The 27,945-nt window shown below is 48.7% G+C and overlaps 1 protein-coding gene across 16 annotated transcripts in view; it reads right to left on the bottom strand.

Moving 5' to 3' along the window:
* The window catches only part of KCNMA1 (potassium calcium-activated channel subfamily M alpha 1), a 728,164-nt gene that overhangs the window by 491,226 nt on the left and 208,993 nt on the right, over window positions 1–27,945 (bottom strand). For 14 of the 16 annotated variants that reach the window (XM_021699676.1, XM_021699672.1, XM_021699675.1 and 11 more), the window contains exon 2: window positions 20,905–21,066. The exons of the other annotated variants lie outside the window; for them this stretch is intronic. In XM_021699676.1, the coding sequence (XP_021555351.1) occupies window positions 20,905–21,066 (162 nt within the window). The remainder of the gene's footprint in view (window positions 1–20,904; window positions 21,067–27,945) is intronic. 16 annotated transcript variants of the gene reach the window in all.

Here is a 27,945-nt window from a genome sequence, read left to right on the forward strand (position 1 = left end):
GCACCTACTGTATTCCAGGAACTAGATACGAAGGATACAGCAGTGGTCCAAAGAGACAAAAATCCCTGCTTTTATGGAGCTAGTATGTCGTCTAGTGGAGATGGGAGAAGATACATAATAAATAAAATGAATAAGCAGAGTATATATTAGAAAACTGTGAGTGTTGTAAAGAAAAAAGAGAAAACAGGAAAGAGGAGTAATTTAAAATAGGGAGAAATTTGCTAAAAAATGATGGAAACTTACAGAAAATACAAAGAAAGCTCCTTCAGGAAAAGTGTGATGCTTGGTGCTAATTTGCTATGCAAACTTGGGCACGTCCTCGGCTCCCCCCCCCAAGCCTCAGTCCCTGTCTTTGCAGAACTCCCTATGCAGCCTTCTAGCACCGATGCAGCACTTCTCTAAGCAATAGGCAGCAATTTGTTTTTATTTTATTTATTTATTAGAGAGAGAGAGAGAGAGAGCACACACAAGCGGGGGAGGGGAGTGCAGAGGGAGAAGCAGACTCCCTGCTGAGCAGGGAGCCCAACATGGGGCTCGATCCCAAAACCCTGGGATCATGACCTGAGCTGAAGAAAGACATTTAACCGACTGAGCCACCCAGGCGCCCCAACAGGCAGCAATCTGAATTGAGATGAGAGTCTTTCAAGATCTAATCATTGCAGTCTAAGGTTCAATGACATGAAGAACATCCCCACATCCGCTGGAGATCCCAACAAATCCTGCATGCATGCCTTTGGTCCCAAATAATTGTAAAGGCAATCACACATTCACTTGTGATTTTATTTTCTTCAACTGTTGACTTAGAAACAACTTTAAATCCAGGACTTCCTTCCCCTCAGATACCCTTAAGACACCCTCCTGATAGCCACAAACCCCTACAAAGGGTCATAAGGGTCTCAAGTGGGACTCAGAGCAAGGACGCTGGGCCACCTGGCTTCAAACACCTTCTTCTCCTGGAACCACACAAGTGAGCACAATAGGCTTGAGTTCAGTTAAGTTAGACCCGTCCCAATGAGGTGGCACCCAACAAAGGGTTTCCTATTTGTGGACCTTTTCTTCCCTCTTTATTTCCCATGGAGCTGATACAAGCCTCAGGAGAAGGCCATTTATCTAGGAAAAGTCCAACAAGCACTCACCATCACATCTGATTAAAAGCTCCCTTTGGGGTGATTCCTTTGTGTGTCAGAGTCAGCATTCTGCCTGCCAAAGAAGCGGTGGTGTGCAGGTTGGGGAGGGTCTGGAGGCTCCTGGAACAGCCACTGGCCCCCATGCAGTGCCTGATGGGAGCTGATCTTCATTAGATTCTTCCTATGTGCCAGACACAGTTCTATGTGCCCTACATGTATCAACTCCACTCATAACCCGATGAAATAGGTGTTATTCCCGTTATACAGAAGAAGCAATCAAGACATAGCAAAGCAGCTTGTCCAAGGTCACAAAGTTTGTAAAGGGGAGAGAAGAGCCCAGACCCTGCCTTTATCCACTAATACTAGAGAGCAGCGCTGTCAAAAGAAATATAATACAAGCCACATATGTAATTTTAAATTTCGTAGGAGGCACATATTTTTGACACTTAACCGATTTACTTACAACCAAAAACAGATTTAGAGACAATAATATTCCAAATGGGGAAGGAAATCTTCAAATTGCTTTCACCTAATGCTCAGATACATTGATTTTCTTATACATTTTCCTTTAAGGTTGCAGTGTTGGCTGCCATTTTCCCATCTGTTCCTTCTTCAGAAGTCTTGGTCTTTTTCTAGTATATGGGTAACTCACCACAAGAGATCCTGGCCTCACTCCTGGGTCGACCTAGTTAGTCTGAGCCAATCAGGTGGTCTCATTCCTTTGTCCGCATTTGGTTTAGGATGACACCTGTAGCTCACTCCTGACCCATAAGATAAACAGGGAAGTGTCCTGGGGACTTCTGGAAAAATGATCGAGACTCTGAAGAAAGAGACCTAGAAGAGACGGTCCTTTTCCCATCAGACATTTTTTTTTTTTTGCTTTTTGCTTTCTTTTAATTGTGGTAAAATATACATAATGTAAGACTTATCATTCTAACCATTTTTAAGTAACAGCTGAGTGGCATTCAGTACATTCACACTGTATAATCCTCACCACTACCCATCTAAGAGCACATTTTTAAAAAATAAAAGGAAACAAGTGACATTAATTTTAATAAGGAAGTTTATTTAACCTAAATTAGGTTCTAGATAGGTTGTCCAAAATGTGATCATTTCAAGATGCCATCAATACAAAAATTATTAAATATTCATGATATTTTTCCATCTTTCTTTTCATACTAGCTTTTATACCTACAGCACACATCAATTTGGACTGGCCAAGTTTCAAGTGCTCAGTGGCCACCTGAGGTTAGTGGCTCCCATGTCGGACAGCCTAGGTCTGGAGCTTCTTCAAGCCTACACGCTCTCGGCCACCTCCCGGGCCTCCCCAGGGGAGAGCAGCAAGCCATCTGTTGATGAAAGGTACATGCGCCACCATGAGCCCTTCAGAGAAGCCTGTGACTCACTGCAGGACCCTACACAGTGTCTGACTCTAATGGGTCTAGATCCACATCTCTAACATTCCCCACCCCGGGGATCTCCATCATCATGCTCACACACAGCAGAAGCTTGGGAGCCTAAAGGAGAGCTTTTCCTGATGGGACAAATCTTGTGCCTCTAACCGCCCACCTGTGGGTCCATGTCCAAACTGAGAGAGTGACCTCAGCAACGGAAGCACAGACAGCACCTACATAACCACTCGAGTATTCCCGGGTGAAACCAATAATAAATAAACACATGCCTATGTGAAAGGAGAGAAGCGTGTGTGCGCAGGATTGAGGCAAACCGTGGTTGCCATGGAAACCAGCCAGCCTCACTCCAGACTGTTTCCTGACACTTTGATCACTTAGTGGCTCATGAAGCCCAATGGACATTGTCCCTGTACCTACAGAAGCCTTCCAAATGGGCCCATTATGATGAAAGCAGATTGAAAAGCAAATGGTTAAGTATTTCTTTCCATCCATCATCACATTCACTTCTTGTTCTCAGCATGACCCAAAGGAGACAGAAATAAAACCAACTTTGTCTCAGAGAGAAATGGTGGAAGGGCATCACAGTGTGACAAAAGGGGTGAGGTGGCCCCAAAAAGGGAAACAATGAAACTGTGCTACCTGTCCACCATAGTCAATGCTTGACTGGACAAATGGTTATGGCCTCAGGGATTTACTACTCGCCCAAACTGATGTGGAATGCACCCTCTACGGCAAATCCCTGCTTTGAGTTTCTCTTCCTGGAGCCATGTCTTTGGGATCTTGAATGTCTTGGGAGCACTTGAAACTTGGCCAGTCCAAATTGATGTGTGCTGTAGGTATAAAAGCTAGTATGAAAAGAAAGATGGAAAAATATCATGAATACTTAATAATTTTTGTATTGATGGCATCTTGAAATGATCATTCAATTCAAATGAACAAAGTTCATTCTTTCACAGATTCATTCCTTCCTTCACTCATCCTTTTCTCTTGCTGTTACTGAAGTATAATTAACATAGAGTGTTATATTAGTTTCAGGTATACAATATAATGACTCAACATACGTGTCTCAGTGCTCATCAAGATAAGTGTACTCGGAATCCTCTTTACCTATTTCACCTATCCCTAACCCCTTCACTCCCCACTAGCAAACTCCAGTTTGTTCTGGTTTTTGTCCCTTTTATTTTCTTTGTCAGTGTTGTTACTTAAATTCCACATGAGTGAAATCATATGGTATCTGTCTTTCTCTGACTGACTTATTTCACTTAGCATTAGACCCTCTAGGTCCATCCATGTTGTTGCAAATGGCAAGATCTCATTCTTTTTTATGGCCCAGTAATATTCCATTTTATATATATATATATATATATATATATATATATATCTCACATCTTCTTTATCCATTCATCTATCAATGGACACTTGGGTTGCTTCCGTACCTTGGTTATTGTAAATAATGCTGCACTAAACAAGGGGGTGCGTATATCATTTTGAATTAGTGTCTTCGTTTGCTTTGGGTAAATACCCAGTAGAGAAATTATGGGATCGTATGGTAATCCCATTTTTAATTTTTTGAGGAACCTCCATACGGTTTTCCACCGTGGCCACATCAGTTTACATTCCCACAAACAGTGCACAAGGGTTCCTTTTTTCTCCACATCCTCGCCAACACCTCTTGTTTACTGTGTTTTTTATTTTAGGCATTCTTCCTTCACTTGTTCTTGAATAAGAAGCACCGTGGTACAGTGGAAAGAGCCTGAACCACTGAGTCACAGGAATCTAGGTTTAAATCCCAATTCTGGGGATGCCTGGGTGGCTCAGTCGGTTAAGCGTCTGACTCTTGGTTTCAGCTCAGGTCATGATCTCAGGGCCATGAGATCAAGCCCTGTGTCCAGCTCTGCACTCAGCAGGGAGTCTGCTTGGGATTCTCTCCCTCTGCCCCTTCCCTCATGCTCTCTCTCTCTAAAATTAAAGAAAGAAATCTTTAAAAAAAATAAATAAATCCCAATTCTTAAGCTTACTGGATATGTGGTCTTGCCTAAGTTACTAAGAAAATCTCTATGCCTTGGTTTTCTCATCTGTAACATGGGGGTGAGATCAGAAGAGCCAACATGTTCAGATACAGACTTACATCTCTGTCCTTTCCCCTAGACTGTGGTGAGCTCCTTAAATATTGAGACCATATCTCATCCCATTTTGATCATTAACAACTACTGAACACAGAGCCTGGTACTTCCAGATACTCAATAATATCAGTTGAATGAACAAACGACAAATACATGCTTTCACATGTATTCTATCCCTCCCTCCCTCTCCCTCTCTCTCTTTCTCTCTTAAATTTCATTCTCACAGCAATCTGGCTCAGGATTTTATCTTAGCTCAGTATAAGACAAAGGTGATTATAATATTAAAATACATGTTGCCTGTTCTCAAGGAACTTGAAGTTTATTGTATTATTTAACAAATAATTTATATAATATTTAGTCTGTGCCAGATACGGTTCTAAGCACTTTATAAATATTAGCTTCTTTAGTCCTCATACTCTCCCTTTGAGGTAGGTACTATTACTGGCTCCTGTCACTGGCCCTAGGTCACACAAGTACCTGGCAAAGCAGAAGTCAAACTTAGGCAGGCTGGCTCTACAGCCCGTGCCCTGAACCATTAGGCCAGTGCCTTTAATAGGGCACACAGGTCACCCACACAAGTGTACGTGAATAGGGTACAAGAGTGCTGGGTTACACAGGAAGGAGGACCCTGCACTGCACCATAAGGGTGAGCAGGATTTGAACACACAGCGTGTGTGGAGCAGAAGAGTGGGAAGACTGGCTGGCAAGAGAGTAGGGGCCAGAGGAGGCGAGCCCTGACCCTCTGCATAAGGAGTCTGGGCTTGAGGACATGGAAAGCTACTGAAGGTCCCTGAGCCATGCGGGAACCAAAGCAAAGCTGGCTTTAAGGAGGAAAAGGGCATCTGGCAGTGGCATGCAAGGGGGGGCCAAAGGGAGGGGATGGAGCAAATGGGGAGAGTGACACAGCCATTGCTATAAATGGAGGAAGGAGGAGGTCACAGGGCCTCCACCAGGACAATGGAGGCAGCAGCATGGCTGCTCAAGGACTCTGCAAGGACTGAGCAAGGCTGCTCAATGGAGGCAGCAGCAAGGCAAGTTCAAGGACTCTGTTACTGCCAGGATGCGAGATGTCTGTATCAGTTTCCCATCAAGCAAGCACTCAAATCAGAAACGAGTTCCAGGGAGCACTCACAGGGTGTTTTCTTGGCCACCCAGCACAGCACCTGGGCTCCTTACAGCACTGCTTTCTAAAGAAGGTGAGCCGTGAAGATCCCCTGAGCAGTGTGCATGGAAATGGAAGTGAAGCCCTTTGCAGTTGTGTGGCTGGCTACTGAAGACACCATTCAATGCTGACAAAGGATTCCAGCCACCCCAAACATGAAAGATTGCCTGGTACGTGCAACTGCAGTCCTGCTTGTTATACTGCCCTACCCCTCACAACCCCAGAATCCCAACCCAGCCTGGGTCTCCCTGCTACTGGAGCTCTCCATGCCCATCCCCATTAGGCTGGAAGGGGGCGGGCAAGAACTGAGGGATGGATAGGGAGTTTGGAAGTGAGTTATGGCCCAAGAACATGATTTATCAGGCTTCTTCCGAGTTTTACCAATTGTCCAAAATCTTCTATCTGGCCCCAGTTTTGCACAAATTCCCAGAGAAGGTTGTCTGGCATCAGAATGAAAGAGACGCCATGGTGCAGGCATGATAGGAAGACTCATAAAACTGGTAAAGAGAACTTGGCTTTGACAAAAGCCGGAGTTTTCCTTATTATTTATCTATCATATTTGAAGCCTTGGAATCCCATTTTCATCTTGATGGAGGCAATAAAATCTTAGCAAACTTTTATGGCTCCCAGGATAAAGCCGAGGACTCTACCCTGCTTCCATCCAGCCACTCTTGCAGACTTTGAAATTTAAGTCAGGGCAGAAACTGCTCTTGGTCCGAGGCAAAATGTATTTATCTTTGTAAGCACGACCATTAAGATGTGAGCATGAATACCTGAGAGATACAACATTAAGGAAGAAAGAGGAGGTGAGGCTTCTGAAGCCTTAGAGGGAATGATGATGCATGAGCCCCCAACAAAAGCGTTTCATAGAGTGTCAGGGAGCGGGGCGGGGGGACAGGCATCCGCAGAGATCGGCAGAGTGGAACCCGGGAGTAGGCCAAGGGCAAAGCTCTGCCGTGGGAAAGGCCATGACCGGCACGTGCTCCGTGCTTAAGAGACGTTTTGAGAGCGGACCTCACGAATGGGAAAACGGAGCTTGCATTTCTGTTTATCTGTTGAATCACTGTGGACCTGAAATCCACCCCCTCTGCTTCTCCAAACACTAAAGCAAGTCTCCAGATGGAAAAAAACTGAAATCAGGCTACAACATTTAAAAAAAAAAAAAAAGGAAGAAAGAAAGAAAAGAAAAGAAAAAGAAGGCTCATCAGAAAGCTGACAACTTTCTGCTCCTCTGGAACCTAACCTATGGAGCTGGGGTATCAAATGCTAGACAGTCGGGAAATGTGGGTTCTTGTCCATATGCTGCTTGGGACTATGTGACCTTGGACAAGCCTCCTCACTTTAATCACACACGAAGTGAACTTTAGGGAAAATGACCTAGAACAGAGATACCTAGGGCATCATAGGGCATAAATAACACTGGTACTACCCCCCTTCAAGCTGCTGCTCATGACAGGAATCACTAATCGATCACAGCAGTCTGGAGAGCAGAGCCCCAGTTAGTCTCTGCTGCCGAGCCTTGAATCTTCAGCAACGCATTCTTGGAACCACTACCAGTTAATCAGAGTGGGCCCAGGAGATGACATGTTCACCAATCCCTGGACCAGATCTCTTCTAATCCTTGAACACCAAAGCCACAAAATGCTACACGTCCCACAGATTCTCATTACAAATCCCCTTAACTAAGTTCTACCTCTTTCTCTCTTTTGCCTTCTCCCAAGACTTAGTAGCCCAGGCTAAGAAGAAAACACCAGCTTTTAGGCCCTCACTCCATGTCTGAAGCTCTGAAAGTGACCTTGGGCATTTTCCTTGAGCCTCTTTACCTTCCATTCCCCCAATTCTGCTAGAAAGCACCTCTCGGGGCCGATGTCCCCTCCGCCCTCTAAGGAGCTTATCAGGGTAGAGAATTCTATTTCTTTTCCAATGCTTTGCAATCATGGAATAGAAGACAGCCTAGGGAAGTTCAAAGACATTTAATTATTACCGTTGGTTCTTTTGAAAATTATTAAAGAGCCTGAAATTAGAAATTTAGATTTCCTCCCGATCCCTAAGAACAAACAGCTCGCTTATAAATGGCTTAATGTGTCTGTTTAATGTACACAAAATTATCTTTCAGGAAAGTGGATTGTTTTTTCATGTCATTTTGCATCTCTAAAATATACCACCTATGGCAAAAGGAGAGGGATTCGAGGTCTGACAAAATCTACCGCAGAAATAATTAGCACCAGAGGCTGTGTCTGAAAGAGCGTTAACTGAAAGAGAATCTACTTTCTTATTTATTTCTGGTCTATCTGGATCTCTCTATCACACCCCAGGGAAGAGGAATTGTATCTTTGACGGCTGGAAGGATGGCTCACCTAGTTGCCTCCACAATTGCCTGATGACAATGACCCCGAGCCCCCAGCACAGCAACTCCCTCTGGACCCAGCACTGAAACTTTCTGGGGCAAAAATCAGATACACCCACTGGTTTGCAAAGTGGGCAGAGGTCACTGGAACAGTGACGTTTTATAAGGCAGCAACCAGGAAGCCGCTCAATCCTTACTCCCAAGGACTCGGACAGTCTTTGTTTAAACCATGTTCATTAAATTGGGAATACCTGAAAGAGTCAATCAAGGGTTTGTTGTGGTTGTTTTTTTAAAGCTCATTGAAGTTCACCCAAAATGAAGCTTCATTTGGGGAATTTCCCCAATGCCCAATCCACCAATCACCCACAGCGTTCGCACCCTTGCTGTGAGTCTGGGCTTAGCCTGGCAGCTCCCACCAGCCTCCAGGGTACGCCACCTTGCTCCCAAGATTTAAAAAAATACCTTTCATGACAGTGATGTTTCCTCACTGCTCAAGCCCTCCTGGGTGCTTCTACCACTCACTATTTTAAATAAATGTGCCTTTTTTTTTTTTTTTAAGATTTTATTTATTTGTTTGAGGGAGAGAGAGCACATGAGAGCCGGGGAGGGTCAGAGGGAGAAGCAGGCTCCCCACTGAGCAGGGAGCCCGAAACGGGGCTCGATCCCAGGACCCCGGGATCATGACCTGAACCAAAGGCAGACTCTTAACCGACTGAGCCCCCCCAGGCGCCCCTAGTGTGCCTCCTCTGAAATGTTTACAGGTACTGCTTCTACCCCCAGAAGAGGAATGGGCTTCCAGGAACATGTGACTTGCTTCAACAGCACTTCTGTCACAGCAAAGGACACAAGCTGTGTGTCACCCAAGGTCTCCCCAGACAGAGTCCCCTCGGTCGGAAAGAAGGTTTCTCTTAAAGTCAATGTTGGTGCTAGTGTGGTTCCGAGTCCCAGCACGATCCCCTTGGAGGTTTCTGACTGTTTAAAGACAACTCAAGGAGGATCCAAGATTGAAATGGTTTAAAAAAAAAGCCCACTTCCCCTGGGAGGACCTGGCCTTTGGGAGGTGACTTCTCCTCCTAGGGCATCCTTCCTCCAGCCCGACTCCACAGTCACACACAGGTCCTGCTCCCTCTGCTAGATGCTTCCCTTTCTGCATATCGAGATCCGCCTGGAAAGGAGTCTGGGAGAGAAAGAATCTTAGTGAGTGTGAGGCAGAGGCCCTCTCACACAGGGAGAGTTTTTTTAAATGCAACACGAAGCCAGGGGAGGGCCCCACAGGGACGCCCCGGCCTATCTCCTGTTCTCTTCAGTTGCTCCAGCAGATGAGGAAAAGACTACTCTTCTTTGTCCTGTTGTAGCTCTCCCAGCGCCAAGCACATTGCCAAGAGCACACAGGTCAGAGGTAAACCCTCACTGCCTTTATGGATTAAAGGATAGTAGAGGGAATGAGAAAACACCGTAAGGGAACAAACTATTGCCACCCTCTCGTTTCATTCCTAGAGACACCAAGACCTTGAAAGCAAATTGACTTGTCCAAGGTCACCAGGAAGGTTACAGCAGAGCCAGGATAAGAACCCAGTTAGGTTTCTGCTGACCACAGTTCCTCAGATGAAAGAAAGTGATTGTCACCTTTACTTTTATTTCCCAAATTGATCTCAAACACTGTCACTAATCCCCAAGGCCCAGAGAGATACACTACATGAACCTAGGGGAGCAAACTTTTTTCTTTTTTTTCTGATGATCTTTCCTCCTGGATAGGTCTAAGGTCCAAGAAACCAAGTTGCCCACCCTATGGCTCAGGGGGAGACAATAACCTTATGGCAGCTTCCCCAGGAGCCCATGTAGGTGCCTGTGGGATTAGGCAGCTCCTGAAAACAACCCTTTTCCTTTGCAGGAAGTTATTTTCCACCCCTGAGGCACAATCCCAGGCAGAAGGCCCCTTGAGTGCCCAGCTGATATAATTAGCTCCAGAAAGATCTAGCAGGACACACTAGGAGAATGTTCTGGATCTCTCCCAGTGGGATTCCAAACCCCACGCCTTCCTGTGCAAGTCGGGGTTCAGAGGCTAACGGACCTAGCAGGCGTGTGTGGCAACCAGGGAGCCAGCAGATTGCCCTCTGAAATGCCACCCTCTTGCAATTCGGCCTCTGTTTCAAGCTATTTTTAATGTAAGCGAAACTCGAATTTAAGAGAAGGTGGTGTAGAAACAGGGTCTTTTCTTCTCTCTTTTTCAATGAGCTGCTCCCTGTTTCCCTAAGGACAGTCACTTCACCAAGAGCCACCAAAAGGAAAGAAAAAATGGCTAAAAAGAGCAATGGGGAAAAGGTCAAAATTCAGCCTCTTTGCTGAGGCAGGCTGGGAACAGACCTAGGAAGGTGAGGGTCTCTCGATCCATCAGAGCAATCTGCTGGACCCTGGATTCTCCACAGGTGCAAGAAACCAGCATGACCTGTGTATTCAGCTTCTGGATTCACCTGTGCCCAGCAAACAAGGAAGGCCCAGAGGTCTGCTTGCCCAGGAAGGCAGCACATACAGTTGACAGGTAACCTCCCAAGCCCTAGGGAAAGACCTGTATCTCAGTAGGCTTGGGAATTGAGAACCAAGCTTCCATTCAGACAGGCCCCCAGCTTCCCGGCGTTGTTGTGATCTTCCACATCAGTGCCAGGCCAATTGTATGAACTAAAATTAACTGGATGAGCAAAAACATGGGCCTGCTGCTTAAAAGGCCTGTGTGCATTTAATGGAGTTCTCGAGTGCCCTAATTCCTTAAGAAAGACAGACAGGCAAATGTCCTGCCCTAGTTCCCTCACTACGCAAGTGCTAGAGAACATTTTTTGCAATAAAATTTTTAGGGCAAATGGTGGATTTCTGTTGTTGTCATTCCCCTGATGTAGTTGTTTTTCTGGAAAAGGCCTCATTCTGGACCCAGACCCCTAAAAATGGGGCTTCTAAGTGCACCCAATTGGGATGTTTGGGGCCTGCAGGCACGAGTCAGTCTGCCTTGTCCTAAACATAGCCTAGTAAACTAAACTGGGAAGCATCAGCTTGTGTGCGGTCCCGAGCGCGACTCTGCAAGCACATGCCCCCAGTAACGACAACGGCTGGCGACTCTGTCATCCGCGTCATCCCTATTTTTGAGTCTCCCTGCTAAACAAACTTCCACACAGCTGGAATGGAGGCTCTAAGGAGATTTCAGTCCACCAGGGTATTTTTCTGGCAAATAGGGGCTGCTAAACCCTCAGCATCCTCCAAAGGCCCTGGGGGAAAAGCCAAGTGAGAAAACTCTCCCGGCACAAGAGGGTGGGCTCCAAATACAGGCATTCTGCTTCCTACAAAGCCTCCAGGGGTTGCCAGCTTTGACCGGATGGGAAAAGAGAAGTTAGTCTAACATTAGTCATAGAAACACATTTGCTCAGGCCCCTCGGGCCCAGCAGCAGGAATACAAAGGATGTGTGATCAGGACTAAAAAAGTCGGGCTCCCAGGCCTGTCCAAGGACGGATGGAGAGGTCATGGGCTCTGATTTATGACCAAAGTATACTTCAAAAATCTTGCCACCCAGAGCCTTGTAGCAAAATGCAGGCATAACATTTACACTTTCAACACTTTGAATGATTTCACTTTGCAGATTTTGCTAGAAGAACTAACATGTGTCCAGTGCCTTAAATAACATCTGACACCTAGTAGATCTTCCAGGAATGTTTCAAAGAATGAATGAATAGCTCAAAGGAGATGCCTTGCATGTACAGCAGAATCTGTGTCCTCTTCTGGTGACAGCACACTTTCCCGCATCCTTCCAACAGATCTGTGCTTGCCGCCCGCCAAACTGAATGTTGAAGACACCTTCTCATAAACTGGAGATGATGTGTTCTCTGAAACCAGCTCTGTGTCTGTCAGCTTCGCCCCATATCCAGGAAGGACTGGACATGGGGACCACAGTGAGTGCACTTGACCCTTTTTGTACAAGACCCATTTGTCATCCTGCTAAGGCATTTCCTATGACACACACTCCTACGATGTACGGCTCCCAGGGTGAGCCTGGTCTGCCCTGCAGCCCCCGACCGGCTCCGGGAGGCTATATGAAGTGAGAATTTCCTGGCCGACTTGACACTGGTGAGTCAGGCTGGCATGAGCCAGCTTCAGAAATGACAGGGCCGGAATTGTGTGCATGGAGCAAACATCATCAGCTGGCTGGACTCAAACTAGGGCCTGCCTGGGACACTCAGAGCCCTTTCAAATGGCCAGGCCCAGAACTGGTTCGGCACTCTTAAAGGACATCTGAGTGTGGTGAGGTCCGAGGGCTGCTCCATCTCTGTTGCAGGAAAGGATTTATTCTCCACTCCCTCCACACCAGCCCATTTCCTCCGTGACATGTCACTGGGCCCTCACAACAATGACAAAGTAATAATAGCTAATGCTTAGTAAGCATTCACCAGGTAATAGCCACCATTCTAAACATCGTATACACACGGAGGCATCAAATCCTTACAAGATTAAGCAGGGACTATTACTATGCCCACTGGACAGATGAGGAAACTGAGGCACCAAAATGAAGCTATTCGCGCAGGGTCAAAGCCCTAGAGAGGAGCAAGTTGGGACTCTGCAGAAGGGCTGCAGAGGCTGGGTCCCTAAGTGCTCTACGGGACCGTGCACAATAGCCCTCAGCTTCCCTTCCTGAGGATGCATGTCCCAGGGAGAGAGGAAAAGCAGGAGTTGGGAGATGCTGGGAAGGCTGAGTGCTCTACCTATCCTCCTTGTTGGTTCCAATCCAATGAGAAAAAGACACAAGGAGCCAGATGGAGAATAAGAGAGTAGAAGCCCCCGGTCAGAGAATGCTGGCTCAGCAAAGGGGGAGGGCTCCTATCTCCCAGCCCACACCCAGAAGCTGCAGCAGAAAGAATAGAAGCAAGGGTGCCTGGCACGGGAGAGCCCTGCCGTGCCCTACCTTATTGATCAGGCATCCGCCGGGAGCTACATTCAATTCCGTGTGCCGGGGAACACCAAATAAAGGCACGTGGATGGGACAGATGGATGAATGGATGTGGTTGAATGAATAGACAGATAAGATGGGAGGACAACATAGGCACCCATCTCCCTCCCCCTCCCGCCCCTGGAAACCCCGGAGGAGAGAGGCAATGGGGCATGAGCACTTGCCACCAGAGCCCCGAGGCCCCTGGGAGTCAGAGACAAACAGCCGGGATGAAGCAGCCTGCTCCTGGGCCAGGAGGTTTTCCTCTCCCCAGAGCTGTCCGAGGATTCCTTTCTGAAACTCTCCTTCATTTCCACAGGGGAGGCCAGAGGAGCCAACACACCAGCTAGTAAAATTAACAGCTGCTCTTTACAGAAGGCGCCGGGGAGGCCAGCTCGCAGAGCACGTGGCCTGCGGACCAGCAGTGCATATGACAGCCAGTGTGGCCAAGATGTAGGGCCTGCAGGCCTGAACCACACGTGTCCTCCGTGGCAGGGACTGGACTTCGGCTGCTGGGCAGGGCCCGGGCGGGCTGGCTGCAGGGGATGCAGGCAGGTGGAGAGGTAGGGAGCAACCCTGCTGTAGAATTCCCAGACACACTCCACTGACCTTGGGAAGGGGAAATCCGTTAAACTGAGCCAGCTGGGAACCTGCTGTCGAACTTGGGGGCCCACCTGGCTCTGGCCTTTGTCTCCCCATCTCTACCACATCATTTGGTTGAGGTTGTGGGACTAAATGTCTGCCTAAGGGCCTAGATAGTACACCTTATCCATTAACTTGTGCTACGGGGAACTGTGGGGCAAATCCCTCTGGCTACTTAGAAATACTGACAGTCATGGAGCAGAGGGGGAACTTAATCTAGTTTGGGGGCTGGCAAACTGTACAGGGCCAGACAGTAACTATTTTAGGCAGGTGGGTATTTTGGACTCTGTGGATACCACTCAATTCTGCATTGCAGTTCAGTACAAAAGCAGCCACAGACAATATGTAAATGAGTGAGCATGGCTGTGTCCCAATAAAGCTTTGTTTATGAACACTGAAATTTGAATTTCATATAACTCCACATGTCACAAGATATTCTTGATTTTTTTTAAAACACCATTAAAAATTTAAAAACCATCCTTAGCTTGTGAGCTTGTGAGCCAAACAGGCAGTGAGCTAGATTTGGACCGTGGGTTACAGTTCACCGATCCCTGGACTACTTAACTGTTTCCCAAAGTGTGTTCTTTATGATGCCCACAGGTGTTTCATGAAGAAAGGGTTCAATGGTGAAACAGGAATGGGAAATGCTGGGCAAAGCAAAGTCTTTCTGCCTTTTTACTACAGGACTTCTTCGAGCCTTACATGCTGATATGCACTGACAAATCTCAAAAAGAGGAGAGAAATGAAGTCTGTCCAAGTTCCAGGAAACCCATTTTTATCCTAGAGCATCTCCTAGATCTAGTTTTCTGTAGAACCCAATTAAAGCCGTGGGGATGAAGTCTAAGCAACCGACAGCAACGGCACCAAATGTGATCCTGCCTGTCTTTGAACGTCTCCAGTGACAGGCAGTTCACCACCCATCATGAGTGTCTGCTGGATTCAGTGACTTCCCTGACTCATGTTTTCCCACCCAATGGTGCTGGGTCACAGGTAACAAATCTAAGGCAATCTAGTGCGCCCTTCAACAGGTGCGGACAAAACATCTCCTGTTTAATGATATAAAGAAAACACCCTTCCTTGACTTACTGATTCATATCCAAAATATAAACTCTTTGCACAGGAAAAAATGAAGGGCCATTATTAAGTCCTGGAGAGGGACTGCCATGCATCTCCTTTAAAAGAAGGCTCCTTAGGAGATTTAACAAAAAACTCAAACAAAATCCCAACTGACCCCCAAGTGCACAGATAGCAGGATCTACCCCTTCACTATGAGAACATTCTTACTAAGAATGCAGGCTCATGACACCTCTGGTCTTTCCGCGACATAGGACATTTGTAGGTGATATAAAAACTTTATGTAGATTTGCCTAAAATGTAATAAAAAGGGGAGGGGGCGTGGAGGAGAGGCAAAGAGAGATGGAAATGTGAGCTGTGAGTGAATTTGCCACCAGGCAGCCCTGGAAAAGAAAAGTAGAGGCTGCTGATGAGAAATGTCAGCAGCACCATGAGTCACCTAAGGGAGAAATGAAAGCAACAAATGTCACATATTTGATTAAGCCCATGCCCATGTGCACCTCCATTTTATTCAACTGGTCCAATTTCATGTGCAAATGCACAACAGAACACGTCTATTTAACCCTATTAAACCGATAGGATTATTTCTATTTGAAAGGCGTATTTGATACATATTTTCTTTGGGGCCCTAGGAGATAAAGATAGATATGGCCCAGTCTATGTATATAAAGAGGGCAAGAAACAGAGTAGCCTTTTGTATTATTTACGTGAATGTAAAATGCCACAGGCAATGTATTTAGGGAGATAAAGGGAAAGATTGGTGTTTTGCTTTTTTTTTTTTTAAAGATTTTATTTATTTATGAGAGAGAGAGAGCATATGAGAGGGGGGAGGGTCAGAGGGAGAAGCAGACTCCCTGCCGAGCAGGGAGCCCGATGCGGGACTCGATCCAGAGACTCCAGGATCATGACCTGAGCCGAAGGCAGTCGCTTAACCAACTGAGCCACCCAGGTGCCCCAAGATTGGTGTTTTTCTTTCTCCTCCTTCAACAAATCATCCCCATGACAGTAAAGGAAGTAGCATACCTTCTCAGTTCGTGGATTAGATTTAGATGTTTCCTGGAGCAATATGCAAATGTACTGGCATGGGAATATGGGGAAAATAACCATAAAGAGCAGTTCTAAGAGTTCTATCTTTGCTCAAGGAGCTGATCATTGTATGGACAAAACCAGTCTGTGAAGAGAAGCACAAAGCACTGACTGTGTAAAGGGACTGGGGTACGGCCCAGGCAATGTAGACCCAGCTTACACCTTGAGATGTGGCCATTCTTGGCCACGAGACGTAGTTTTTTCTTAAAGAGACAGCCACTCGGAGATCAATATAGGAATTAACATGAATGTTCAGAAACAAGATGCTTCACAGAGATGGGGTGAGTGCATGTGTGTGTCTACTTGAGGTCGTGTGTGTGTGTGTCTATAATTTTCCTCATTACAAATGGGTTCTCTGGTACTGTCCCTCTTGTGCTCTCTTTACCTTAGAAAATTCCTTCCTAGGGAAGTTCTTCCAGTTTCTGCCTTTTGATTTCTTTATTTACTAAATAAGGAACTAAACAGATCATGGGTCAGCAACCTATGGCCATGAACAACAATCTGGCCCACCACCTGTTTGTGGCAAGTTTTATTGGAACACAGTCACACCTGTGCATTGTCTACGGCTGCTTTCAAATGACAATGGCAGAGTTGAGTAGTTGTGACAGGGCCCCTATGACCTGCAAAGCCTAAAATCTTTACTATCTGACCCCCTACAGAACACCTCACTGACCCTGAACTAGACTAACTACTAACCACTGACTTTGGCTTCTGATTCTGTAAAGTACAACTAAATAATACAAAAGCCTACTCTGTTTCTTGCCCTCTTTATTTATACACACCGCCTTATTCTTAGAAAAATTTAATTAGCTCACCAAACAGTAATGGAGCATATAACCACATACGTGTAAAGTGTGAGGAGGAGAGTAAGAAAATCAGGACAAAGGGAAAATGAGCCAAGAGACGAAGAGATGAAGTCAAGGGGATGTGAACGTGTAGAATGCAAATCCTGAGATGCTGTGTGTTTTCTGTGGGCCATGAACTTGGCTCATAGCAGCCACTACGAGGAGAGGGCCATGATCCCTTTCCCAACTTAAAGTGTTCACGGAAGGTCCACCAGGAAGACCACAGCAATCCCTGGCACAAAGAACCACCTATCTCCTGAGTCTGTGCATAAAAGGGATAACATGAGGTGTGGTGAACAAGGCCCCAGCAACACCCAAACAGCTGGGGGTTATCTCCACGGCATTCACAGCTGCACCGAACATTCTGCAGCGTGGGCCAGCTCCACGTCCCAAAGTGGACTTTCCACCAATTCTCCCAGTATATTCCCAAATTTTGAAATAAGCATTTACCCCCTTTTATAATCAGAAAATAATAAATACCTGCAATTTAAAAAAAAAAAAAAAAAGGAAGCTGCAACCATTGCCCGCCTGGTGCTCGCTTGGAAGCAGAACCCCTCATTCATGCGCTCCAAGCGGAGACTCTGTCCAGTCTTGCTCTTTCCTGGAAGCTAAGCCTGAGTGCCACAGCGGGAGACAAGGCAGGCTCTTCCGAGACCTGAAGCCGAAGCTCCAGGTGGGAAGTTAAAGCCCTGCTGAATGGTGACTATCATTTATCCTTTTTCACACGGAGCTCTACAACTTTATATCTAGTTTATCAATATAAAGAGTTCACACCCAGCATCTCTGTTGCTTGTGGCTTTATTCCCAGGGCCCAGAATAGTGTGCCTGGTGCAGGTGAGAAATAAGCACTTACTACATGAACCATGGGCTCGTCCGAGAGATCCTAGACAGCAGGTGTGTCTACAGATGTGCTGGGGTTGTGTTGGGGAATCCTCTCCGACCTGGGCCTTACCCACAATGCCCAGCTCTGAGACTCTCACCTATGACAACGAGACAGGTAAGAAAGGGGCCCAGGTGTGGAGGCCAAGCTCCTGAGCCATGTGTCAAAAAAAAAAGAAAGAAAGAAAGAAAAAGAAAAAATTAAAAATTGAATAGGGAAACTCTGAACAGCTGGATGTCTAGTCTTGCTTCAGTCCCATTGTTGCAAGGATAAACATTTGGACAGCTCAAGACAAACACATCCTTCAGTTCTGAACAGGCAGAGCTGCTTTCTCGTGCGCACTGAGACTTCCATGTGAAATCTGCTCCCTCCTCAGAGCAAAGCCCTGCCTCCTCCTGAAGGAGAGGCCTGTTCCGGAGGCACTGCCCGGAACTCCCAGACGCCTGCTCTCTGTGCAGCGGGGCCTGCTCTGCTCTGAGTGAGCCAGGGCAGCCTGGGCAGGATTTTCTCCAAGGAGACCTTCAGAGAGAAGCTGGCGTCACGGGAGGCTGAGGCAGATGGTGCTCCTCTGGGCAAATGTTAAGAGAATCAGGCCAAACCACCTCAGGACCTAATTGGCTCAGACAGTAATATCAAAATGTCACAGCCGAAGCAACGGCTGACAGTGGCTTAGGAAAAGAAGAGGCATTATCTTCAACTGGGAAGTAATGACACAGAAAGAGCACTAGACGGGGAGTCCAGAGGCCTGCAGATCGGAGCCCGGTGGTGTCACTTGAGGCTGCATATTCTTCAGCCAGGTGTTGCCCTTCCTAAGCCTTGGGTTTCTCGACTGTAAGACAGACATGAATTCATTGATAAGACTGGCTCACTTGCTTCCTTGTAATGAACCCCTACAGCCCAACGGCAAAATGGGCGATAGGGAACAAATACAACATGGCCCTCGCCCTTCAACCTGATCATAATGTATAGGGCCTCGCACAGTGCCTGTCTCACAAGAGGCTCTCAAGAATGTTACCGTGAGCAGGAGTATCAAGACGACTACTGGTGCACTTGGCCTGTAAGTTCTGCTTCCAAAGCACATCCGCCCACCTGCCGGCACCGGGTGGGGCTCGTTCAGGCCTTGCTGCAGCGGCTTCGCTGGTGGCCTGTTCCCAGCACCAGAGCTCATGGTCCTCACTGACCCTAGCCCCTCGAGCTCCCACCTCCCCAATCCACCCTCCACCTGTCCGCTTGTGTTTCTCTCTGCACAACCTCCCATCGTGATGCCCCTCCCTCAAAATCTCCTTTCCCTACAAAATTCAGTCCAACTTCTTCAGCTGGGCATTTGAAGACCTGACAAGCTGTCTCCAGCCCACCTTCCCAGGCTTCTGTCCCCTCGGGTGGCTTTGTGTTCACGACCTGGGCCTCCCTCCGCGCCATGCCCTTTCTCCGCCACCCCTTCCCTCCCTCTGGGATGATCCCCTCCTCAACGGACATTCATGATGCTAGCTCACAGTTCAAAGCTCAACTCAAATGCTTTCTGTCTTATTGTTTATTATTTAGGTACTCTCCTCAGCCTCTGGCCCACTAAGTGGTCCCTTTCTTGTTCCCAAGCTTTTATCTTTGACATCTTCTCTGTCATCAAGCATGGGCTCAGTTCATCTTGAAACGGAAGTTTTAGCTCAAAGGCTCTCCTCTCTGTGAACTGCCACGAAGGCTTGCGTGATGGTCCCTATGTCCCCATGCTCAGTGCCCCCCACGCACACCCACACAATGCTTGTACTCATCGCGTTTCTCCTCCAGACACTCCTTCAATAACTTTCATCCATGGTGCAATGGAATTAGATCATTCCTTGTTTTCCATAGGGCTGGAAAAAACACCTAGCCGAGTCATCCTCGGTAACTCTTGGCTGATGCTGATGAAGATAATTAGGGCTGTCTACAGTGGCCACGTGGAAGCGACAGGCATCACATCTGGGCAACCAAAGTGTCTGCTGATCCTCGTCCACCATCACCACCACAGGTAGAGAATGCACTGCCTGAGTTTCCTCCCACATGAATGCCCAGACCCGAATTCAACCTCCACAAGCTTCCTACACAGAATCCACTCTTACACAAGCACAAAAGAGCAATGGAGCCTTTACCAAAGACTCTGCAGGGAGGTGAGGATGGGGGTAACATGGCACAGCCCACAGCAAGCCACCTTCACTTGCTCATTAGACGCTCCGTGCCACCAGGTCTCTCCTGGTCCTACCGACCCGGGTTGTCTTGCTCCAGGCAGCAACTGGCCTCACTGGTTCCTCTCTCCTCCTCTCCCAAGCCCCAGCTTTAAATTTCTCCCTTTTCTATGTTGCCAGCAACTAACATCAGCCACAGCTTCGCATCCAGACTCTCCAGAAGGCTCGGCTCCTGAAAGCTCCCTCAGTTCATAGAACCTTGTCCTCCTGGGAGGCTGTTAGGCCACCACCTTTGTGACACGAGCATGACATTCAGTGTCTTCTCCCCTCCCTTAAGCAGTTTGTGAGATATTCATTGCAAACATAATGTAGAGTTCTCTCCAAGAAGGATTCTGACGGGTGGAACTTTCACCATCTCCCTATACCTTTCGTCACCTCCTTACTGAGCTTTTGCCAGGAAACATCAAGGTTTCCAATGTCCCTGCCTGATCTTTGATTCACCCAACTGTCAGGACATTCCCATTCATTCTTTGAGCCAAATGAGTCTTGACCAAGCCCCAGCTTCAGGCCCAGGAAGGGCAGCTTCCAGACTGTAACAAGAAATCATTTGGAATGCAGCATCCTTCTCAGGGGAACTCCTGTCCAGAGCAGACCCAAGAGAGCCAAGAGAACTCTCTGGATCCTGGCATTTATCCTTTATGGGCTCTCTGCAGAATTCTGAGCACACATTTCTTCGACTCCCTTCTCCTCTCCAAGATTATCAAGCTGTGTACGTGTGCGTCTGTGTGCATGCTCATGTATGTGTGCATGCATGTGTATACCTATGCTGCTGGCAGAGGAAATGCTCTACATCCTCCCCAACAGACCCTCTTTGCCCCAGATGCTGGCCCACTCTGCAGATACCCCTCAAACCACTGGCTCATGTACACTGAGAACCCGGCCTCTACTCCATGACCCACTGCTCACCCCCCACTTCCCAATAGCCGGAGGCCTGGAGAAGCCCCGGGAAATATGGTGTCCCTCTAAGCAGAGGCATCATGGACCAGACAGCAGGCCTCGCCGAGGAGGAGGGAGTTGGGGACTCACCAGGACTCTGCCAGTCAGTGTCTGGGCAGATATCATCACCCCCGCCCAGTCCTTCACGGAGGTCATCCAGCCGACCTCGGCTGCCGTTGCCTCCTCTTTTTCGTCCACTGGCTTGAGAGTGCCATCCGCCTGGCTGGAGCCATTGTTAATCTTCTGCGCCTCCTGGCAACAGAGAGAACAGCGTTGAGAATAGGAACCAACTGAATTCATTAAACACAACCTACCCAAAAGAATCAAAGTTGGAAGGGTCCTGGCTGATGGGGGAACTGGCTTGAAGGTACAAGGGGCAGGGAGATGGGATGCATGATGCCTTTGATTTTCTTTTAAATCTTTTTTTTTTTAAAGAATTTTTTCTTTCTCTTAAAATATCTTTGTGAGAGAAAGAATGAAATTATTCTCTTTCCACTTTATTTATTTTTTTTATTTTAAAGATTTTATTTATTTATTCATGACAGACAGAGAGAGAGAGAGAGGCAGAGGGAGAAGCAGGCTCCCAAGGAGCAGGGAGCCCAATGCGGGACTCGATCCCAGGACCCTGAGATCATGACCTGAGCCGAAGGCAGATGCTTAACCATCTGAGCCACCCAGGCGCCCTTTTTCCACTTTAAAGGGGGATAAAAAAATCACTAAACTCAGGAGAGAAAGCATCTTGTCTAGGGTCATGGAATAACTACAAAGGAGATGAGGTTGGCATGCTGTGGTCTCCACCTGCCTAGGTTTCCTATCCTGCTCGCAGGAGCGCCCTATCTTTCTTAAGAAAATCCCCATCTCCTCATCGCCATCTGTGTAGTTCAAAAGGAACTGAAGGCCCACAGTGGCTCCAGGAATAGAGACGGATTAATTGGACCATCCCATCCCTTAAGCAAGAGCAACTGGGCCAGTGATGGTTACATGACCCATGCCAATCCAATACACCTCAAGCCTGGGACTTTTGCTGGAAAGGGTAGGAAAGGTAATCCTTCCCTGAGAATGAAGCCACCACAGAGGAAACTAGGAGAAGTGACAGAATACTGATGTCATTTGAACACCTGAATCCAGCTGTGCCTGAAATCCACACCAGAGCTTTTTAATTACAAAAGAGAATAAATTCCCCTTCATGGCTAAAAACATGCTTGAGGAAACAAGGTTGATTTCTTTAGATAAATGAGGCCAACTTGGGGCCCTAAACTGCATGCTTTTGTATGCAATGCGCCCTCTGCCTAGAATTCTTTTCTCCCACAGGGGGTCAAAGCTTCCCCCTCCCACCACCTCCCTCAAGTCTTTGCTCAATGAAATCTTCTCTGGCTACCCTTTTAAAATTCCACTTCTGCCTTCCAACAGCACCACCTTTTCTGTTTTATTTTTCATTCATAGTCTGCCACCCCCTACCAACTCCGGCATCCCCAGGCCCTAAAAGAGTGACTTGCATATAGGTGGCTCAATAAACATGAATGAATAAATAAAAAGGGTTATGAGTATCAGCCCCTCACTGGGCCTAGGATTGCCAAACAAAATACGGGACACCCAGAGAAAACTGAGTTTCAGATAAACAACAAATTTTTTACACGACACATAGCTATACTAAAAATATATTCATTACATAAAATTTAAATTTAACTGGGCCCCCTACTCAAATATCCACTGAGATTATTTTTGCAAGTATAGATGTAGAAAAAGATGCCGGCAAATTATGTTCAGCATTTAAAAGCTTAGAATTAAGTTTCAAAGCAAACAGACACTGGGGATCACTGTGAGTTGGAGCAAGGGAGAGAAACCAAGGCAGAGGTGAAAACCTTCGTCTGCAGTGAGTGGGGGTAAGGCAGAGTGAGGAAAGGACAGACCTGTACCCCTAAAACAAATAATACATTATATGTTAATTAAAAAATATCCAAAAAAAAAGGAAAGAAAACAGAGATGAGATGCACAGGATGAGTCATCCTCTTGGGGATTTGCAGGCAGGCAGGAAGCTGCTCCTGACACAGGGTTCTCCCCTTCTGGCCTCCATGGGTTCAAGGGAAGCTGGGAAGCCAGAAGGCGCATCGGCAGAACTGGGTGCTCATGTTGTCTCTCTAAGTGTATGAGGCCCCAGGGAGCTAGAATAGTCTAAGAGAAGGCCTGTGGTGGGGGAGCCCCAGGGTGGGCACACTCGGGGGCCACCTATTGACACTGTGGAGTCTGCTACCCAAGCAACCTAAGGCCAGTCTCAGTGGCCTGTTAGGACCCTGAGTCTTCACCATGTGGAGATTCTGCATAGCTGGGTGTCCTGAAAATCACAACAGCCCTGATCCAGAGGCCCTCACTATGAACCTCAGGAACTGCAGGTGTAGATTCAGCTCTCATGCCCCATGGGACACCCCCCCCATAAGATGGGAGAAAATATGGCCTGCCACAGAGATGCTGACAGGACTAACCAGTGCCCAAAGGCATACAACACACTTTCAGTTCATTAGTCCCACCACCTCCCACCTCTCCTTGAGCCACTGGCCCTCAAAAACAGTGATTCTCAAGTTCAAGTGGGCATCAGAACCACGTGGAGGCCTTGTTAAAACAGAGTGCTGGGTCCCATGCCAGAACCTGCATTTCTACCAAGTTCCCAGAGAATACTGATGCTTCCCACCCGGGAACCCCACTTTGAGAACCCCTGTCCCTAATCATGCTGACATGGCTTAATCATCCCTGCCCTGATCTAAAATGGGATATGGATCTGAACCCCCAGCTCTTTCCCAGTGTTTCCCTTCACCCAGGACAGAACCACCCGCTTCTTTCAGAACCAGGGGCTGGGGGTGGACAAGGGCGAGGTCGGGGCAGGGCAAAGCCCTCAAATCAGAGGCTCTTGTGTCTCCTTCCGAACAGTGCCCCCCTAGCGACGTGGTCAGAGCTGGTCCATGGCCACAGGCTGCCCTCAGCCCTGGAGGCTCAGGCCCCACAGCCACCTGGCAGACCAGCAGACCTTGGAGGAGAGAAGCCGCATGGAAAGGGCCAGGAGCCAGTGAGTCCACCCCAGTCACGGTGCTTTCAATGCATCAATAATTCAGAGCACAAGAGGTGTATTGCAGATAATGCCCTTTTGCCAGCCCTCTTAACTATTGTTTTACAAGGCATTCATTATTTTAATTACTTTATGATAGGCAAGGAAAAACACAGACTAAAGAAAGATAATGCCCGTGTTCGTATTTGCTGACACTAGATGCTGTGGGCTTAATTACCACATGTGGGAGGCAGGCCTGGGGGAGCAGGACAGCAAGGAGGCCGGAGCTCTGCAGAGCGTGCTGCAGAGGGCAGCCACCTTTGGCCTGCGGGCAAGCCCCCCTCCACTCTGACCTCACTCCGACCAAAGCATCCCTCGCTGGCAGCAGGTACAACCCCACGCTCTGGAGAAAAGAGGGCAGAGGCCCAGGGGGGTTGTGTCCTTGCAGAGACACACGGCAGGGAAGGAATGGTAAGGACAGTATAATAGTGACTGGCCACCATTTCTCAAGCCAGAACTAAAAATTAAGTGCTTTCCATGTCTGACCTTACTCAGAGCTTATGATAATCCAACAGGCAGGTGGAGTTATCCCCATTGCACAAACAGGGTAACTGAGAGCAGGCATTTCTCAGAAGAAGGCACAGAGCTTGAGAGGGCTGGAGGCAGACAGCCCGCCGGAGCTTGGTCAGCTCTGCCACTGACAAGCTCATGAGCCTCACCTCCTCCATATAAATGTGGACCGGCATGCCGACCCCATCAAGATGGTGGCGAAGCTTACGTCAGATCGACGACGTACACTGTTTGGCCTGGGGCTAGGCAGCTATGGTTGCCAAGACAGAGCCCCCATTGCTGGGGCTGGTTGCCTCCAAAGATAATCAGTTAAAACTGCATCATCACATTGATCAGTGGCCCTGAGAGAGACGCTGATGACCCTAGGCGGGACACTGACCCAGAGAGAAATCTTAATAAATAATCACAGAACGGAGAATAAGCGAGTATAGGTTCTAACAGCTATGACTTTTCAACGAGGCAATGGGCCCTGGGAGGGAAGGCACCACAACTTCTGGAGGGGCTCCAGCAGGAGCTGCGGGGCACCCCCCAGGACAGTGGGGGCAGGGATTCCTACACAGAGTGGGCCCTGGACCAAGTGGCCTCTTAGATCCCCTCTGATTCTGAACTCCATCAGATCAGCCTCCCATTAGAGATGAGGAGACTGAGGGCCCAAGGGAAGCTGCCTCCTGGGTCCCAGGACACTGCTCTCTCTCCTATGCCTCCAGGACCTTGCTGGGGGGAGGGGTGGGGTACAGTGGGGACTGGTGCTTTGTTCTGAACCCAGAAAGTGGGCATCCATCAAAACTTCCACTTCCCAGTGCAGAGAAGGACTCAGCTACCCTTCCGGGAGGACTCCTGAGCAAGGTCAGACAGGCTCCCTGGTATCAGGAGAGACCTGGCCCTGATCCCCACTCATCCTCCAGGGAGACCACTGTGTGCATGTCCCCCTGTGTGTGTGAGTGTGTGAGTGAGAAAGAGAGAGAGACCCCACAAGCTATAGGCTCCAGCTACCCCAGCCTCAGGACACCAGAGATTTTCTGAAATGGAGACAAAGATGCCTTGGGGAGAAGAGAGGAATGTGGAGGAAGAAGGAGCAGGAAAGAACAAAACAGGGTAGGGCCTAGGGGTGTGTCCCGGAAGATGCAGATCTGGCTACAGCCACCTCCTTGATAAAGGGGCTCAGTCTTACTTCGGAGGCCACTCTTCCCTCCAGCCCTGCCCTCTCTCCCTACCAGAGTCTTCCATAAAACAAGCCACAGCTCCCTCGTACAGACAGCACGGGACATCTAATGTCAGTGCCCAGACGGCAGGGTGGGCAGGGCTGCAGGGCGAGGGTGCGGGTCCAGGGGTCTGAGGGCACAGTGGACCAGTCCCCGCCTGCTGCCTGCTCATTCAGGCACTCTCCCACCGGCCTCACCCCTGCTGTGCCTTCTCCCTATTCCTTCGAGCATTCCCCTCAGTGACTTCCTATTGGCGTGGCCACGGAGGGCCTCAGGCCTCCTCTGTCATCTGTGACCAAGGGCCTGACCAGACCACACGCACCTGGTGCTCACTACACAGAGCACACGTCAGTTGGATGCTCAGGCATTGCTCCTGAATCATAAGATCAAACACCAAAGCGTCAGAAGGGACCTCAGTAAACCCTTCGGATGCCAACCCTCCTCATTATACACATAAGAACACCGCGGGCTGGAGGGGAAGCCACATGCCCAGTGCCCCCCAGCCCATCCAGGAGTGACCACCCCCCGCCAGCCGCCTCTCTTGCTCTTATCCTTGCTGCCTCCTGGGCAAGATGATGCATCCCCTCAAATGCAGCCCGAAGGAACCAGCCACTCCCAAGCACATCCCTCTGCTGCACCAGCCTGCAACCTGGAGTCTGGGTGTTCCTGGGACTGGCAGAAACCACTGGGCCAGGCTTCGGGTGGAGGGGCCACAGTGGGAAGCAACCTTTCTTGTCTTCAAAGGGCCTGGCTTTCCCCAGCAATGGGAGCGGACCTGGCCCAGTACTGGAGAGCAAGCCCGTTCTAATCCCAGGACTCCACAACCCCCAGTCCTCAGTTCTGGGCCCCCTCTCCATCTCTCATCCTTCCTGTTTTGGACCCAGTATCCTGCAAACTTCAGGTTTGTGGTGTGGTAGGAAGAACCCAGAGGCTCACAATACTCAAATCCAAGTCAAGCTTTTCTGGATGGCCTTGAAGAAGTTAGTTCATTTCTCAAAGCCTCTTCTATAAACACCAATGAGTGCTGCCTTGTGATCTGATAAGGTGGAGCATAGCACTTAACTGTCTTGGGGGGGGCGGGGTGCGCTGACGGCAGCATTGCTGTCCTCTGGTTCAGACAGGAAGCAATGCTGTTCTGGAGAAAGGAGTCCTGGACCCCAAAGCCAGGCCTCCCAGAACACACGGTTCAACTCTCAGATCCCCGCCCAGCTGCATCTTGCAGGGCAGGGCCCCCATTATCTCCCTGGGCCCCAGCAGGATGTTGGAATTGCCAAGTCCTGCCAGGTGGCCCACTGTGCTGGCCCCACCCTCCTGTGAGCTGCCACCGCACCTGCTGCCTGGCTGGGCTCACTCACCCCGGGGTACACTCGTACCAACACCTGTCGGCTAAGGCTGGTGCCAAGGCCACCCTGGGCACCACACCTGCTGGGTGACTGGAGAGGGGATGGGGGGGTCAGCTGCTGGGAGGAATTCAGAATTTCCTCACGGCTCCCTGCTGGGGCTGCCCCAGGAGCTCCGAGGCTGCCTCGGGTTTGATTTCATCTCAGCTCTCTGGACACCGGCTCCTCATTCCAGATCTGGGAAGTGGCTTAAACAGCTCATCTGGGAGGAAAACTACTCTAAAAAATATAAGTCAGATCGTGTTGGTGCTGTTCCAACACCCTCCTGTGGCTCCTCGTCCCACTTGGAGGACAAGTCACAGCCTTCACACAGTCCAACGCACCCAATCTGCCGCCATCCTACAAGTCTCCCACTCACTCACTCTCTCCAGCCGCATCAGCCTCCTTGTGCTGCCAGAATGTTCCAGACCCATTCCCATCTCGGGCTAATGGCACTGGCTGCTCCCCCTGCCCCCGGAGAGCCCCACGGCTACTTCCCTCACCATTCTCAGGTCATCGTGACCTTATTACTGAGAGCTTCCCTGCCCGCCCTGTTGAAAGTGACACCGCCCCACCACCACCCCGTGCCTTTGCTCTATTCCTCCTCAGAGCATTGATACCACTAGCCTGCCAACGTCGGTCCTCTCTTATTGTCTGTAAGCTCCGTGAGGGAAAGACTCGACATTTCTTTCTAGTTCACTGCCGTGTCCTCAACAGCACAATGCTGTGAGCTCCGCGGAAGCACCTGCTCCATCTTGGTGAGGGACAGGAGCCAAGGGTGTGCAGTTAGGAAGGAAGGAAGGAAGGAGGGAGGGAGGGAGGGAAGGAAGGAGGGAGGAAGGGAAGGAAGGAGGGAGGGAGGGAAGGAAGGAAGGAGGGAGGGAAGGAAGAAGGGAGGGGGAGGGAGGGAAGGAAGGAAGGAGGGAGGGAAGAAGGGAAGGAG

Source organism: Neomonachus schauinslandi, chromosome 6 (genome assembly GCF_002201575.2).
Source record: "Neomonachus schauinslandi chromosome 6, ASM220157v2, whole genome shotgun sequence".
Lineage (NCBI taxonomy): Eukaryota > Metazoa > Chordata > Mammalia > Carnivora > Phocidae > Neomonachus > Neomonachus schauinslandi.